This window comes from Prionailurus bengalensis, chromosome E4 (assembly GCF_016509475.1).
Source record: "Prionailurus bengalensis isolate Pbe53 chromosome E4, Fcat_Pben_1.1_paternal_pri, whole genome shotgun sequence".
NCBI classification, from domain to species: Eukaryota; Metazoa; Chordata; class Mammalia; order Carnivora; family Felidae; genus Prionailurus; species Prionailurus bengalensis.
This window is the reverse complement of record NC_057360.1, coordinates 41,465,813-41,480,200: the sequence shown is the minus strand read 5'-3', so window position 1 is coordinate 41,480,200 and position 14,388 is coordinate 41,465,813. Positions and strand designations below refer to the sequence as shown.

The 14,388-nt window shown below is 53.8% G+C and overlaps 1 protein-coding gene across 1 annotated transcript; it reads left to right on the top strand.

The window, feature by feature from the left end:
- Window positions 1-4,767: 4,767 nt before the first annotated feature.
- CHI3L1 (chitinase 3 like 1) lies at window positions 4,768-14,052 on the top strand. The gene is given in 11 exon segments (XM_043568619.1): window positions 4,768-5,017; window positions 5,289-5,318; window positions 6,493-6,694; window positions 7,188-7,244; window positions 7,865-7,969; window positions 7,971-7,989; window positions 9,301-9,422; window positions 10,720-10,843; window positions 11,550-11,732; window positions 13,043-13,159; window positions 13,398-14,052. Coding segments are annotated over 11 exon segments (1,125 nt in total). The 5' UTR covers window positions 4,768-4,992; the 3' UTR covers window positions 13,539-14,052.
- Window positions 14,053-14,388: the final 336 nt, after the last annotated feature.

Sequence of the window (14,388 nt, the reverse complement as noted above, 5' to 3'; positions counted from 1 at the left end):
AAACAGGTAAGGAGGATGAAGAATACATTTACTGTGATGAGCACTGAGTAATGTATAGAGTTGTTAACATAACACTGTATGTTCATTGAACTTGAACTTGAAAAAAATAAAATTTAAAAATAACTGGCCCAGTCCTTGCCTCTACTGTACCTGTTGCCTAGTGAGGGAGGCAGACCTTAATAAGGCATCCACATTCACACGCAAGATGTAAACTTGCAACGAGTCAGGTACTGGGAAAAGGGATACAAAGTACTCTGACAGCTCCCGTCGGGCGGTATCCCTCCCCGGGGCGTCTGCCTTTTCTGAAGGTGCTTGCTGAGCCTCAGTGTGAAGGAGTAGGAGTAAACTGGCCACAGAACGGCAGTGTGGGGAGACAAGTCCCCACAGCACCTTTGCACAGCCCCTGAACAGAAGAACAGGCTGTCTTTGTTCCAGGCTACCTTTTTGATTATGTTTGTATAGCAAACAGCCTTGGAAGATAGAAACAGTGTTTTCCCCTGGAGCAAAAGGCAGCTTTGTTTACTGTCCAGTATAATAAAGATACTGTCTCCCCCAAGGTCCAAGGAGAGTCAGGCTTACCGCTCACTGTGAAATATTTGGGTTCCTCAAGCTCGGTTCCTCCGCCGTGACGCAAGATGTTGCACACACAGGATCCACCTGGGCTGTTCCAACATCACCCCTGGAACCTGGGGCCAAGGGAAGTGTGTTGGGGGCCCCACAGCTGGTGTGTTATATTAAGAGTATGTAGGGGCGCCTGGGTGGCGCAGTCAGTTGAGCGTCCGACTTCAGCCAGGTCACGATCTCGCGGTCCAGGAGTTCGAGCCCCGCGTCAGGCTCTGGGCTGATGGCTCAGAGCCTGGAGCCTGTTTCCGATTCTGTGTCTCCCTCTCTCTCTGCCCCTCCCCCATTCATGCTCTGTCTCTCTCTGTCCCCAAAATAAATAAAAAATGTTGAAAAAAAAATTAAAAAAAAAAAAGAGTATGCAGATTGGGGCATCTGGGTGTCTCAATCAGTTAAGCATCCGACTCTTGATTTCATCTCAGGTCATGATCTCATGGCTCCAGATCAGCCCCGCGTCGGGCTCTGCACTGAGCATAGAGCCTGCTTGGGATTCTCTCCCTCTGTCTCTGCCCCTCCCCAGCTCACACGTGTGCATGCACAGGCACACTCTCTGTCTCTCACACACACAAAAATAAATTAATTTTTAAAAATAAAATAAAAAATGAAAAGGATATGCAGATTATGACATGCTGAATGGAGAGGCACAAGCCATCCACACGCGGTCATTAGGTACCTCTCTCAGCATCAGAGCTCCCACTTTGGGGAAGTGAATGCCCTGGGCCCCCCCCCTTTTTTTTTAACTCTGTAAATATTTATTTTTTATTTTTTAAAATAGAACTTATTGTCAAAATGGCTAACATACAGCGTGTAAAGTGCACTCTTGGTTTTTAGGGCAGATTCCTGTGGTTCATCACTTCCATACAACACCCCAGTGCCCATCCCAGCAGGTGCCCTCCTCCGTGCCCATCACCCACTTTGTCCTCCCCCCCCAAACCCTATCAACCCTCAGTTTGTTCTCTGTATTTAAGAGTCTCTTATGGTTTGCCTCCCTCATTCTCTGTTTGTAACTATTTTTTTCCCTTCCCTTCCCCCATGGTCTTCTGTTAAGTTTCTCAAGGTCCACATATGAGTGAAAACATATGGTATCTGTCCTTCTCTGACTGACTTATTTCACTTAGCGTAATACCTTCCAGTTCCCACCATGTCGCTGTAAATGGCCGGATTTCATTCTTTCTCATCGCCAAGGAGTATTCCATTGTATCTGTAAACCACGCCTTCTTTATCCATTTGCCAATATCCAATGGACATTTGGGCTCTTTCCATAATTTGGCTATTGTTGAAAGCGCCACTCTAAACATTGGAACACGTGTGCCCCTATGCATCAGCACCCCTGTATCCCTTGGGTAAATTCCTGGCAGTGCTATATTGCTGGTAGGGTCGTTCTGTTTTTGTTTTTTTGGGAAACCTCCACACAGTTTCAGTGCAGTCACACTGAGAGTAGTAGAGGCACAAGATTTCTCACTTACAAGTCTCAGAAATTAGGATAAATGGTAATTAGAGAGGAGAAGGACGGTCCTCTGTCCCAGGTCACGAGTGGGCAAGAGACAAAGAAAAAGCACCTATTACTTATAAGCTGCTTGCGGCAGAGGTCAGTAACTTTTCACCAGCTCAGCTCTAAGTGATTATTTTAAAAGGTGTGCCAAGAAAAGCAAAGGGGCGCCTGGGTGGCTCAGTCGGTTGAGCGACCAACTTCAGCTCAGGTCATGGTCTCATGGTCTGTGAGTTCGAGCCTCGTGTCGGGCTCTGGGCTGACAGCTCAGAGCCTGGAGCCTGCTTCCGATTCTGTGTCTCCCTCTCTCTCTGCCCCTCCCCCGCTCATGCTCTGTCTCTCTCTCTCTCTCTCTGTGAAAAATAAATAAACATTAAAAACATTTTTTTTTAAGGAAAAGAAAAGAAAAGCAGGGACTTGTAGCAGGAATCCCAAGTTCGGGTCCTTATCTAAATGTTCAGATTCTGAGGGTGAGCAGAGTTGTCATACTATAAAATGCTGAGGCTGCAATTCAAAATAGCTGTTTTCTCATCACAGGAAAGGACACAAACATGAAATCCATGCTTCTTGCCCCGCGATGAATAATAAGTCCTTTGTTTCTGACCTAGGATTCTCATGTCTTCTGCCAGAATCCATGAAACTGTGGCTGTCTATCTCGTTAGCTGGCAAGCAGCATAAAACCTCAGGTCCTTCAGTTATTGACAGGCTAGTGGATGGCATGTGCAAAAGCCCTGTGGTGGGAGACAGTAGAGCAAATATAATGATATGAAAGACGGGTGGAGGTGGGGATGCAGGGGGCAGGAGGTGAAAGGAGGCTGGGAGGCGCTGAGCTAGGGAACACTTAGCCACACTGATGAGGCAGGCCCCGGAGTATCTTTGCCATTTGTTGTGACACTGCCACTTTCATGCAGAACGTGTAGAATTAATAAACTGGTCTGGAGAGGGGCAGAGGACAACAAGGCTTGGGCAAATCTGAGCCTATGAGATAACTTTTAACAAAGGAAGAGTGAAAATGGGAAGGGTCTTCTTAACCTCCTGCCCGCTGCAATGAAACTTTTTCTTGCATGCTACTTTGTAACAGTTCTGCTAAAGTTTAGAAGACGTTCGCTTCTCAGTGCTCAAATGAAGGAGGAAAAGCTATCACTGACTGGCGTTACCACTGTCTGCCATCCAGGGTCCAAAAGGAGGCAGTCGCCTTAAAAGGAAAAGCAGTGACCCTTTTAGTATGCACAGAGTGACCCTGGACAAACTCCTTTTTGTCCACTCCTCATACAATAAAGGGGACTTGTCCCAGTTTTACAGAGGAGAGGAAGGGGGGAAAGAAGGAGAGACCTCACTCACCAAGAGAAGGCTGTGAAACCAGGGTGGCTAACGTCAGATTATTACCTAATTTTAGGTAAAAATAATAGGGCTTTGTTAAGAAGCCCTCTGAGCTGCTCTGGCTCTTGGAATTTGGGACATTTCACTCACTGCCTATTAATTAATTTACAGCCTGCAAAGAATGGGCTTGCCCTGGATCTTTGGCCAAAAAAAGTATTCCCACAAAGGGGGCAAACCATGCAGAGCCTCCTTAGGAAGTTTTGTTCTGGGGGCGCCTGGGTGATTCAGTCAGTTAAGCGTCGGACTTCGGCTCAGGTCATGATCTCACGGTTCGTGAGTTCAAGCCCCGCGTCAGGCTCTGTGCTGACAGCTCGGAGTCTGGAGCCTGCTTTGGATTCTGTGTCTCTGTCTCTCTGCCCCTGCTTGTGCTCTGTCTCTTTCTGAAAATAAACATTAAAAAACATTTTTAAAGGAAGTTTTTTGTTCTTACCCTGAGAGTAATAAGGAGTCACAGGAGGACTTGGGGGGGGAGGGGGGGGCGTGACATCATTAGGTGTGGGTTTCAGGAGCATCACTGAGAGAGATTATGGAGGTTATCGATCTTCTGGAATGATCTGCTCCTGGGGGGAAATCCAGAACTGCGGGAATTAACTCTGTGGCAATTCACTGCAGCCCCAGGTTGGCAACAAATCCTATAACTGGAATTTCAAAAAGGAAAGCAAAACACCAGCAGGCCTGAGAGCAGTCCAGGGAATCTCCCACTCCTCTGCAGCTTTCCATTAGAAAATAATCAGCATGTTGTTGGGCTCCCTGCTGCGATTCTCCTCTGCCTCTCCCTCTGCCCCTCTCCCCTGCTCGGGAGCGCGTGCGCGCTCTCTCTCTCTCTCTGTTCTAAAATAAAAGTTAAAAAAAAAAAAAATTAGCCCATCAATCGCTAAAAGGCTGTCTGAGCCTCACCTGACTCACAGGCCAGGCTGTGGGAAACAGGCTTGGAGACAGAAAGCCTGCGTGGGGAGCAGGTCAGGCAGGATGCTGCTGGCCTGGGGAGAAAAGAAATTTCAGCCTTGTTTGGGGTGCTGCGGGTTACAGAACTCACTGTGCCCAGTTTCCACCCGGCCAGGGGCCTGGACGGAGGGCTGGCGATGCAAAGGGGCAGAGGCTGCCGGCAGAAAGGTGGGGGTGGGGTGGGGTGGGCAGAAGGCAAGGGAGGCAGGTCTCTGGGAATAAGGCTGGGTCACTCACCCAGGAGTCACCAGACCATCACCCAGTGGGTGGCACATGCCTCCTGAAGACCTGGCCCGAGTTTTCAAAACTCTCCAAGATTTCTCAATCTTCCTCTGGCAGCCCACAGCGCTCCTCCCCTGCGAGTCCCAGCCACAGTAGTTCCTCTTCCTCCACACGGGTCACTTCCCATAAATGGGACGCTTGGGAGCTCGTGGGAGTGAAGTGGGAATAAAAAGGAAGTGCGAGGTGTGGGAAAGAAGCCCTATCTAAGCAGCTGGACGCCAGGAGCTGAGGGCACCGGAATTGGCCACACGGTGCCCCTCTCTGCTGCAGCCAGGATGGTTCTGAGGGCGGCTCAGACAGGTCTCTGGGCTGGTCAAGGCTGTTCTGCTTGTGCGTTTTCAGGCTGAGAGCCAGAGATCGCCCACAGAGCCACTGCACAGAGAGGCTGGCCTCCTACCTGCTGGAGGTGGGGGTGGGGGGAGGGAAGGAGGAGGGGGAGGAGGAAGAAGAGGAGGAGGAGGCACCAGGGCAAGTGGTGTTAACCGCTAGATTGTCTGGAAGGGGGGGGCAGTGAGCAGAAAGGAAGGGCAGGATGTACTCACAGGGGGTCTGACTCTGGATTTCCCTTCAGGCTTTGCGGTCCTGGTGCTGCTCCAGAGCTGTAAGTAATCCCTCTTTTTTTTTTTTTTTTAATTTTTTTTCAACGTTTATTTATTTTGGGGACAGAGAGAGACAGAGCATGAACGGGGGAGGGGCAGAGAGAGAGGGAGACACAGAATGGGAAACAGGCTCCAGGCTCCGAGCCATCAGCCCAGAGCCTGACGCGGGGCTCGAACTCCCGGACCGCGAGATTGTGACCTGGCTGAAGTCGGACGCTTAACCGACTGCGCCACCCAGGCGCCCCAGTAACCCCTCTTTCAAGTCACGGGAGACAGGGGTCTGATGAGGGTGATGTGGATGAAGTCTTGGCAGAGGGGAGCCCTTCCCACTGTCTTCTGTGATTCAAATGGCTCGGGAATATGAGCATTTGTTAAACCAAGGTGATAAGCATGTGGATGTTTATTACACTCTTCTTCTGTATTTTTCTGTGTATTGGAAAATTTTCAAAATAAAAACCCTTCAAAGGCTCGGGTCCGATGAAGGCCTGGACTCATGGCCTGGTGAGCACCACCCATGGGCCCGGTAAGCAGCACGGGGGAGTGCCCACGGTTCTTCCTCCATAACCAAGAGGGCAGAAAAGGCCTACTCTGCAGCAGGAGGACTTAGAACGAGGAGAAGAACTTCCTGGCCCGTTGTGATTGTGCCCCAGTTTGGGGGACAGGCTGAGGGGGCCTGGGGACCTCCATTCTGGGTGGGTGACAAGTTAGGGACACTCCCGCAGGAAGGCGGAGAAGAAACGGGCCAGAGCGGCCCCGATCAACGACGCTGCAGGATCTGCGAGGCTCCACCCTGAGGGCCAGGGTCTTCTGAACCTGCCGTCTTGGGCTGGGTCCCTCCTCTCCTTCCAAGCCACTGCCTCCAGGAAGCCTTCTTTACTTGCACCAAGCCCTATTTTACCTTTATTCATCAGCCTCTACCCTCAGTGCACGCAGCGCCGTGTCCTAAGTCTACAGGATATTCATCCACGGCATTTAATCTGTTCAAAGCTTTTTCAAAATCGGTCTCATTTTCATCAGAGGCAGAGGGAACCGAGCCAGCCCCTTGCATTTAGAATTCTAAGTTTGCTCACATCTCGGCCCCAGCGCCCAGTGCCCCATCGGTGCTCGGCGCGGGGCTCAGCCAGAGGCCCCCTGGCTCAGTCCTGGCTCGGGCGCCACCCCGGGCTCCGTCTTCAGGTTCTGCGTACAAACTGGTCTGCTACTACACCAGCTGGTCCCAGTACCGGGAGGGTGATGGGAGCTGCTTCCCAGATGCCATCGACCCCTTCCTCTGCACCCACGTCATCTACAGCTTTGCCAACATCAGCAACGATCAGATCGACACCTGGGAGTGGAATGATGTCACTCTCTACGACACGCTGAACACGCTCAAGGACAGGTCGGGCCACAGGCTGCCAGGAAAGGAGGGAGATGCAGGGTGGGACTGGCTGGTCCCAGGGCAGGGTGCCTCTGCTCAGAAGGATGGATGAGGGCCTCCGGGGCCCGGGGTGGGGAGTGGGAGGGCCTGGGCTTCCATGGGAGCAGGCGATGAGGGCACGTGTTGGGCCATATCTGGAGACGACAGAGGCAGGCTCTGGAAGGCGGGCTGAGGGGAGCCCTCTCCCCCACTGGGGGTGCTTCTCCAGGAAGCACGGAAAATACTCATGACTCTATTTTGCCATATCCCGGCTTCCCCACTCAGGGGAACAAAAATGGGCAGTGTACCTCAGAGTGACTGCCACAAGGTCTATGCCTCTTAGAATCCTGATTCTCAGGGTCGGAAAGGCATCCCACCTAAGCTAGAAGCCTGTGACAGCCTCCCAAACAGGGGCCAGCCGGTGTCGCGACAACCTCACTCCATGCTGGCCCCCCCGCCTCCCTGCTCCCCACAGGAACCCCAACCTGAAGACCCTTCTGTCTGTGGGCGGATGGAGCTTTGGTTCTCAAAGGTAAGACCCATCCCCCAAAGGCTGATGAAATGGGGGTGAGGAGGCATAGGTCTCCCCACCCACTCTACGGGGTCACGGGGGCTCCAGACCGGTTAGGCCTAAAAGATTGTCAGGCGCCCACCCCACGTATAGCCAAGAAACCAGAGCTCAGAGAGGGAGAGGGCCCCGCAGAGGGTCACACGGAGTGCTGACAGCCTGGGAGGACTCCCTGGGGTGGGTAGGGTTGGAGCAGGGCTTAAAAAGGAGGGGGGACGTGGCCCTACTGGCTGCCACGTAAAGAGTGATCGCTACATGTCGGGCAACCCATCCAGCCACGGTCACAGGAAATCCCCGCGGCAGCGCTGTGAAAGAGGGTCAGGATCCCCACTTCACGGAGGAGGAAACTGAGGTGCGGGTTATGACCTTTCCAAAGTGGCTTGGCTCGTATGACAATTTTTTCAAAAATGACACTACAGAAGCTGTCTCTGAGATGCCTGGAGCGGGGTTCCGTCCCAGCCATGCCCTTCTAGAGCTTGTGGGGCCCAGGCCCGCGGCTGCCCGTGCCTCAGAAATCCCTCCTGACGGCCAAGGCTCCCAGCACGTCGGTACTGAGCCCTCTACTGGGGTGATTTGGGTCCTAGATTTTCCAAAATAGCCTCCACGACCCAGAGTCGTCGGACTTTCATCAAGTCGGTGCCGCCATTTCTGCGAACCCATGGCTTTGATGGGCTGGACCTGGCCTGGCTCCTTCACCACCCTGGTCAAGGTACTGGTGGGGTCGGGGAGAGGGGTGGGGACGTTGGGGACCTGAGCGTGGGGCGGGGGGGGCGGGGGGCGGGAGCGGTCTTTAGCTGCTGGCCTCCTGAGGGCGGGCAGAGAGGACCTGACACCTCCTTGGCCATGGAGTCCTGGGATGGGAAAGACGAACTGGCCTGTGCCCCAAGATCTTACACAGCAAGGAAGACATCTTATTAACACGATGGGAGGTGGGCTGGGGTCCTCCGAGGCAGGAGGCCAGGCACCCACTTAGTGGGGCGGCATCATCGTCCACTGTTTGGTCCCAAACTGATGATGCCCGCTACCCAGCATGCCCCGCAGTGGGGACACTTGGCCACATCTGACAGCAGCCCAAGCATCTCCACTACCTCAGGGACAGAGTGATCACCTAAATAAATTGTCCACAAGGGGTGCCTGGGTGTCTCAGTCGGTTAAGCGTCCGATTTCGGCTCGGGTCATGATCTCACAGTTTATGGGTTCAAGCCCCATGTCGGGCTCCGTGCTGACAGCTCAGAGCCCGGAGCCTGCTTCCGATTCTGTGTCTCCCTCTCTCTCTGCCCCGTGCCCTGCTCACACTCTGTCTCTGTCTCTCAAAAAGTGAATAAACAGTAACCAAAAAAAATTTTTTAAATAAATTGTCCACAGTACCACTATAATTTTAATTTTAAAGACCACTAAATGTACATTTAAATTTTTTTTTTCAACGTTTATTTATTTTTGGGACAGAGAGAGACAGAGCATGAACGGGGGAGGGGCAGAGAGAGAGGGAGACACAGAATCAGAAACAGGCTCCAGGCTCTGAGCCGTCAGCACAGAGCCCGACGCGGGGCTCGAACTCACGGACCGCGAGATCGTGACCTGGCTGAAGTCGGACGCTCAACTGACTGCGCCACCCAGGCGCCCCTGAATGTACATTTAAAGACCACTTCAATCTTGTCATCTCACATACTGGCTTGAACAAAACAGACCGCAAAGCAAATTTCTTCCAACCTGACCTGTGGGCCAACTAGGATCACCGTCTGTCCTCATGGTCCCTCTAGGACAGGGAGCGACTGAGTGTCAATGGGTATCCGTGGGGTGTGGGGATGTGATTGGTCCAAACAGGTTTTTTTAGGAGAGGGATGGGGGAGCTTGGGCTCCCCCATTGGTTGCTTTATCATTTCCACCAAAGCCCTGTCAGGTTGGGGAGCCCAGCAGATGGGGAAAGCCAATGACATGCTCAGGGACCTCTGTCTCTCTCACCAGGCTCCCTCTCACACAGCCGGGGCCCCTTTCACTCCCCTGCATCTCTCCCAACCAGGAAATGAAGGCTGAGTTTGCAAGGGAAGCCCAGAGGGGAGCAGAACAGCTCCTGCTCAGCGCAGCCGTGTCTGCAGGGAAGGTTGCCATCGACAACGGCTATGACATCGCCCAGATATCCCCGTGAGTCCCCCGCCCCGCCCCAGCGCTCCTCGTAAAGTCGGAAGACTGGATTTCTAGTCCCCGTTCTTCCACACATTTGATGTGTGCTCTTGAGCAAGTCACTTCCCCTCTCTGCGCCTCGGTCTTCCCATCTGTCAAATGGGGGCATAGTAGTCCCTGGGGGGATTGTGCTAACCAGTTGGGAGAGTTTCTATGAAGGTATTTGTGGAAAAGGAAGTAGGAAATGATATGCCAACCGGCCAGCCACTGAGGGACGTTTCCTCCACACCAGGCTTTTCTCCACAGAGTGCTGGTCACTGGAGATGCCGGACCGCGGCAAGAAAACTGTGCCTTTCTGCACCGCCTCCGTGTGTTTGCACACACACGGGCGACCCCCGCTCTGTGCATCCCTCCTCCTCCCCCTGCCCCCTGATGCATGTGAGAATGAGCAGCTCACTGCCCAGCGGGGCTGATGTCGCAGTGGAACAAAGACATGGAGCTTAAGAAACCTGGGAATAAAGAACGAAGGTTCTTTACTGTGACTTTTTAGAATCTGTAGAATTTGGGGAGGTGTAGATGCTGTGTTTACGTTGATCGTTTAGGAGGTAGGAACTAGGCGGTTCTCAACCATTTGCCCCGAACACCTGAGGCTCATATTCACACAACCTACCTGTGGTCCCTCTCACCCACGTGCGTGTAACCCTCCCTCCCCACCCCAGTGCGTCCTTTGGTCCAGCTCCATCCCCACCAGGCTGTCTGTCAATGCCGCTTTAAAAAAAAATTTTTTTTAATGTTTTATTTATTTTTGAGACAGAGAGAGACAGAGCATGAACGGGGGAGGGGCAGAGAGAGAGGGAGACACAGAATCGGAAGCAGGCTCCAGGCTCCGAGCCATCAGCCCGGAGCCCGACACGGGGCTCGAACTCACGGACCGTGAGATCGTGACCTGAGCTGAAGTCGGACGCTTAACCGACTGAGCCACCCAGGCGCCCCTCAATGCCGCTTTTAATCTGCTCTCACTAAGATGAACGTGGCAGACATGGAGGGCAGGAGGCAGGATAGAGCCAGTTCCCAAATGTGTGCCGGGGGCATGACAGAAGAGTTGCATTCTTGCCTTAAATGCACTTGTGGGGCTCTGAGCCCACCCCCTGGGGGCGCGGCACAGGGGAAGTGGTCTTGCGGCCTGGACAGTGGATCACAGGTTCCCTACGGGGCTTTGGGTTAACGGCCTGTCTCCTGCCTCCCCTTGTTCACGATGCGCTGGGCCGATGGATGCCTTTCTAATTTCCTGCCTCGCCCTCTGACCTCTCTTCCCCAGACACCTGGACTTCATCAGCGTTATGAGCTATGACTTTCACGGAGCCTGGCGTCAGACCACAGGACATCATAGCCCCCTGTTCCGAGGCCCGGAGGAGAAAAGTGCTGACAGATTCAACAATGTCGTGAGTGCCTGGAAGGAGGGTGGCCAGCCAGGAAGGGACCACAGACACCTGTCACCTGCCAGGGCTCACACACCAAGCCTGTGCACCTCAGGAATTCCTGCAAGGGAGGTGTTATGGGGCCCACTCTGCAGATGAGGAAACTAAGGCTCGAAGTCTGTGAGTTCTCCACGGCTCCGGAACGGAGGAGGCAGGAGTCTAGTCTAGAATAACCTTTCGCTTGCTGTGTAACCTGAGCCGATCATCTGATTGGCTGCCAAATAGTAATAATCCCTTCCTATACCTAAGACAATTTTTTTGAGAATGAAACTACAGAATGCATTTTTCAATGTTTATGTATTGTGTGTGTGTGTGTGAGAGAGAGAGAGAACGAGAATGAGCAGGGGAGAGGCAGAGAGAGGGAGAGAGAGTCCCAAGCAGGCTCCGCGATGTCAGCGCAGTGCTGACCGGGGGCTCCCTCCCGGGAACCGTGAGATCATGAACTGAATCGAAACCAAGAGTCAGGTGCCCAGCAGACCGAGCCACCCAGGCGTCCCTACAAAATGCATTTTAGACTGGTATTATCAGTTCCCGGAAGGAAGGGAATCCCAGATGCATGGCAGACCTGGAGCTCGCCCGTCAAGGCGGCACCGGCAATTGTATGATCTCACCTGTCCTGCACTGCCAGTTCCCCTAACTGCTCATGCCCTCCCCTCCTCCCCCCTGCCAGGACTACGCCGTGGGCTACATGTTGAGGCTGGGGGCCCCAGCCAATAAGCTGGTGATGGGCATCCCCGCCTTCGGGAGGAGTTTCACTCTGGCCTCCTCCGAGACGGGTGTGGGAGCCCCAATCTCCGGGCCCGGATTACCAGGCCAGTTCACCAAGGAGGAAGGGATCCTGGCCTACTATGAGGTATGCACGAGGGAGAAGGTAAGATCCCCACACTCCCAGAGGCCCTGGGGAAGGTGAGCTTCCCACCTCACCCCCCCCCCCCCCCCCGCCATTCGCTCCTTTGGGAATAAAAACACGTTCCAGCGAACACTGCACCCTGAGGAGGAGGAAGGGGGGAGTCAGGCCTCTTGGTACTATGTCTCCTGAAGGCACAGCGGGTCTGCACCGCTAACCTCCCAGATACTCCTCTGGCCACTGAGTCAGAGTTTTCCTCCCAGCCCGGAAGAGAGCGGTGGCTAAAAGCCAGGTTCTCTGTTTTGCCCCAGCCTCTGCCCCTCTGTACAGCCTCGAGCCAGTCCTTAGCGTCAACCCATCATTTCCCAGATCCCCGTTTAAGATATACCAGAAGCAAGTTCCACATCTGAATGAAAACATACGATATCTCTCTTTCTCTGACTGACTTATTTCACTCAGCATAACACCCTCCGGTTCCATCCACGTTGCTGCAAATGGCCGGATTTCATTCTTTCTCATCGCCAAGCAGTATCCCATCGTATCTATAAACCACATCTTCTTTATCCATTCGTCAGTGGATGGACATTCAGGCTCTTTCCATCATTTGACTATTGTTGAAAGTGCTGCTATAAACATTGGGGTACATGTGCCCCTATGCATCAGCACTCCTGTATCCCTTGGGTAAATTCCTCGTGAACCTTTTAGTGGGTCTTAGGGTAGTTCTGTTTTTAGTTTTTTGAGGAACCTCCACACTGTTTTCCAGAGCGGCTCCACCAGTTCGCATCCCATGGGGGAAAGGAAGGGGGAAAAAAAGTAGTTACAAACAGAGAGGGAGGGAGGCAAAGCATAAGAGACTCAAATACAGAGAACAAACTGAGGGTGGATCGGAGAGCGGGGCAGAGGGGAAAGTGGGTGATGGGCATCGAGGAGGGCAGTTGTTGGGACGAGCACTGGGTGTTGCATGTAGGCGATGAATCACGGGAATCTACCCCCCAAACCAAGCGCACACTGTACTCACTGTGTGGTCGCCAATTTGACAATAAAGTATATTCAAAAAAATACCAGAAGCAAACCAGAGTCCCTTTAATGCCCTCAGGCCACAGCACCCACAGAACCGTAGGACATTTGCATCTGCTTTACATAAATTTGCATGAAGACTGCAATCTGAGCTGCGGGGGGGGCAGCAGTGCTGGGGACAGATGTAGTCAGCAGGATGAAGCAAGGGGCTGAAAGAGATTTGGAGAATGGCATCTCCTCGGTGACCTGCGAAGTCTCACACAGCTCCCCATGCCACCCCTGCCCCGTTTTCTGCTCAGATCTGTGACTTCCTCAAGGGAGCCGCGGTCCATAGACTCTCTGCCCAGAAGGTCCCCTGTGCCACCAAGGGCAACCAGTGGGTGGGGTACGATGACCAGGAGAGCGTCAAAAACAAGGTAGGTCCTCAAGGCCGTGCCCCGGGATGAAGAGGGAGAGGGAACCCCTTCTCCAAGCGGCCAGAGTCAGGGCTCCTGCACTGAGGGTGGAGCTGGGTTATTGAGGTGGGGGGGGACGGTCAGGTCTGAGGCACCTGCCGTTTTCCTTCCCTGGGGAGGGGCCTAGGCGGCACGTTCCCCCCATACACACTCTAGCCCAGGGAACCCAGCTCCGCCCACTCTGGGTCTTCCTTTCCAGGTTCAGTACCTGAGGAGCAGGCAGCTGGCTGGCGCCATGGTGTGGGCTGTGGATCTGGATGACTTCCGGGGGTCCTTCTGTGGCCGGGGTCTGCCCTTCCCTCTCACCACTGCCATCAAGGATGCGCTCGCTGCGGCTTAGCCCTTGTCCGGCCCACGGTGGGGCAGGGCTGCCCCTCCCCTTGGCTCCAGCCGGCCGGGAGCCGGATCGCCCACCCTTCTGAGTCCCCGACTAAGCCTCAGTCTCCCTCCCTTGGACCCCACGCAGAGAGCCACAGTGAAGCCATCTGAGCTCAGCTCTAGTGGACAAGCAGGTAGAGGCAGGGCCACGGGCAGGTAAGGCCTGGGGGCCAGCACAGTGTAAGCCATGGGGACAGCACACACCTGCTGCTTTATGAAAATGCTCAATGACCCCAGCCCCACACACGGGGACTTCTCCAACTCCCTTACCCCCAAGCCGCCTTGCCAAAGGACCCCATTTTGGCCAACTCTACCACCGAGGAGCCAAACGTCACTCTCAAAGGAGCGGCCACAGTAATTACACCCTCAGCGAAGCCCAACTTGAAACCTGCACCCAGGAATGTTAGGTCTCCCTTCCTACTTCCCTTTCCTAATTGCCCAGCGGCTGCTCAATAAATCACCAGAGTTTAATGGTGTGTTGGTACAGCTTCAGTCTCTCTTTGTGGCCCGGTGGGACCCTCCCTGGGCTCCCCTCCCCTATCTCTTCTGGCTAGATGCGTTTCTTTCAGGCTTGGGGGCCCTGAGCTTGTAGGAGGTGAGGCTACCCTGGCCTCCACCGGGCTCCAGAGGGTCCCCAAAGAAGGCCAGCCTCTGCAGATCTATCTGCTGTGGACTTAACCCAAGAGGGCTGATGGCCGTTCAAATATTGTCTTCCCCTCTTAGGACACACGCGGCCCTCAACCCAAGCAGAGACCAAGGTTCCTCTGCTCAGGCTGACCAGGGACAGCAGGTGGCAGGCAGATGGGATAGGA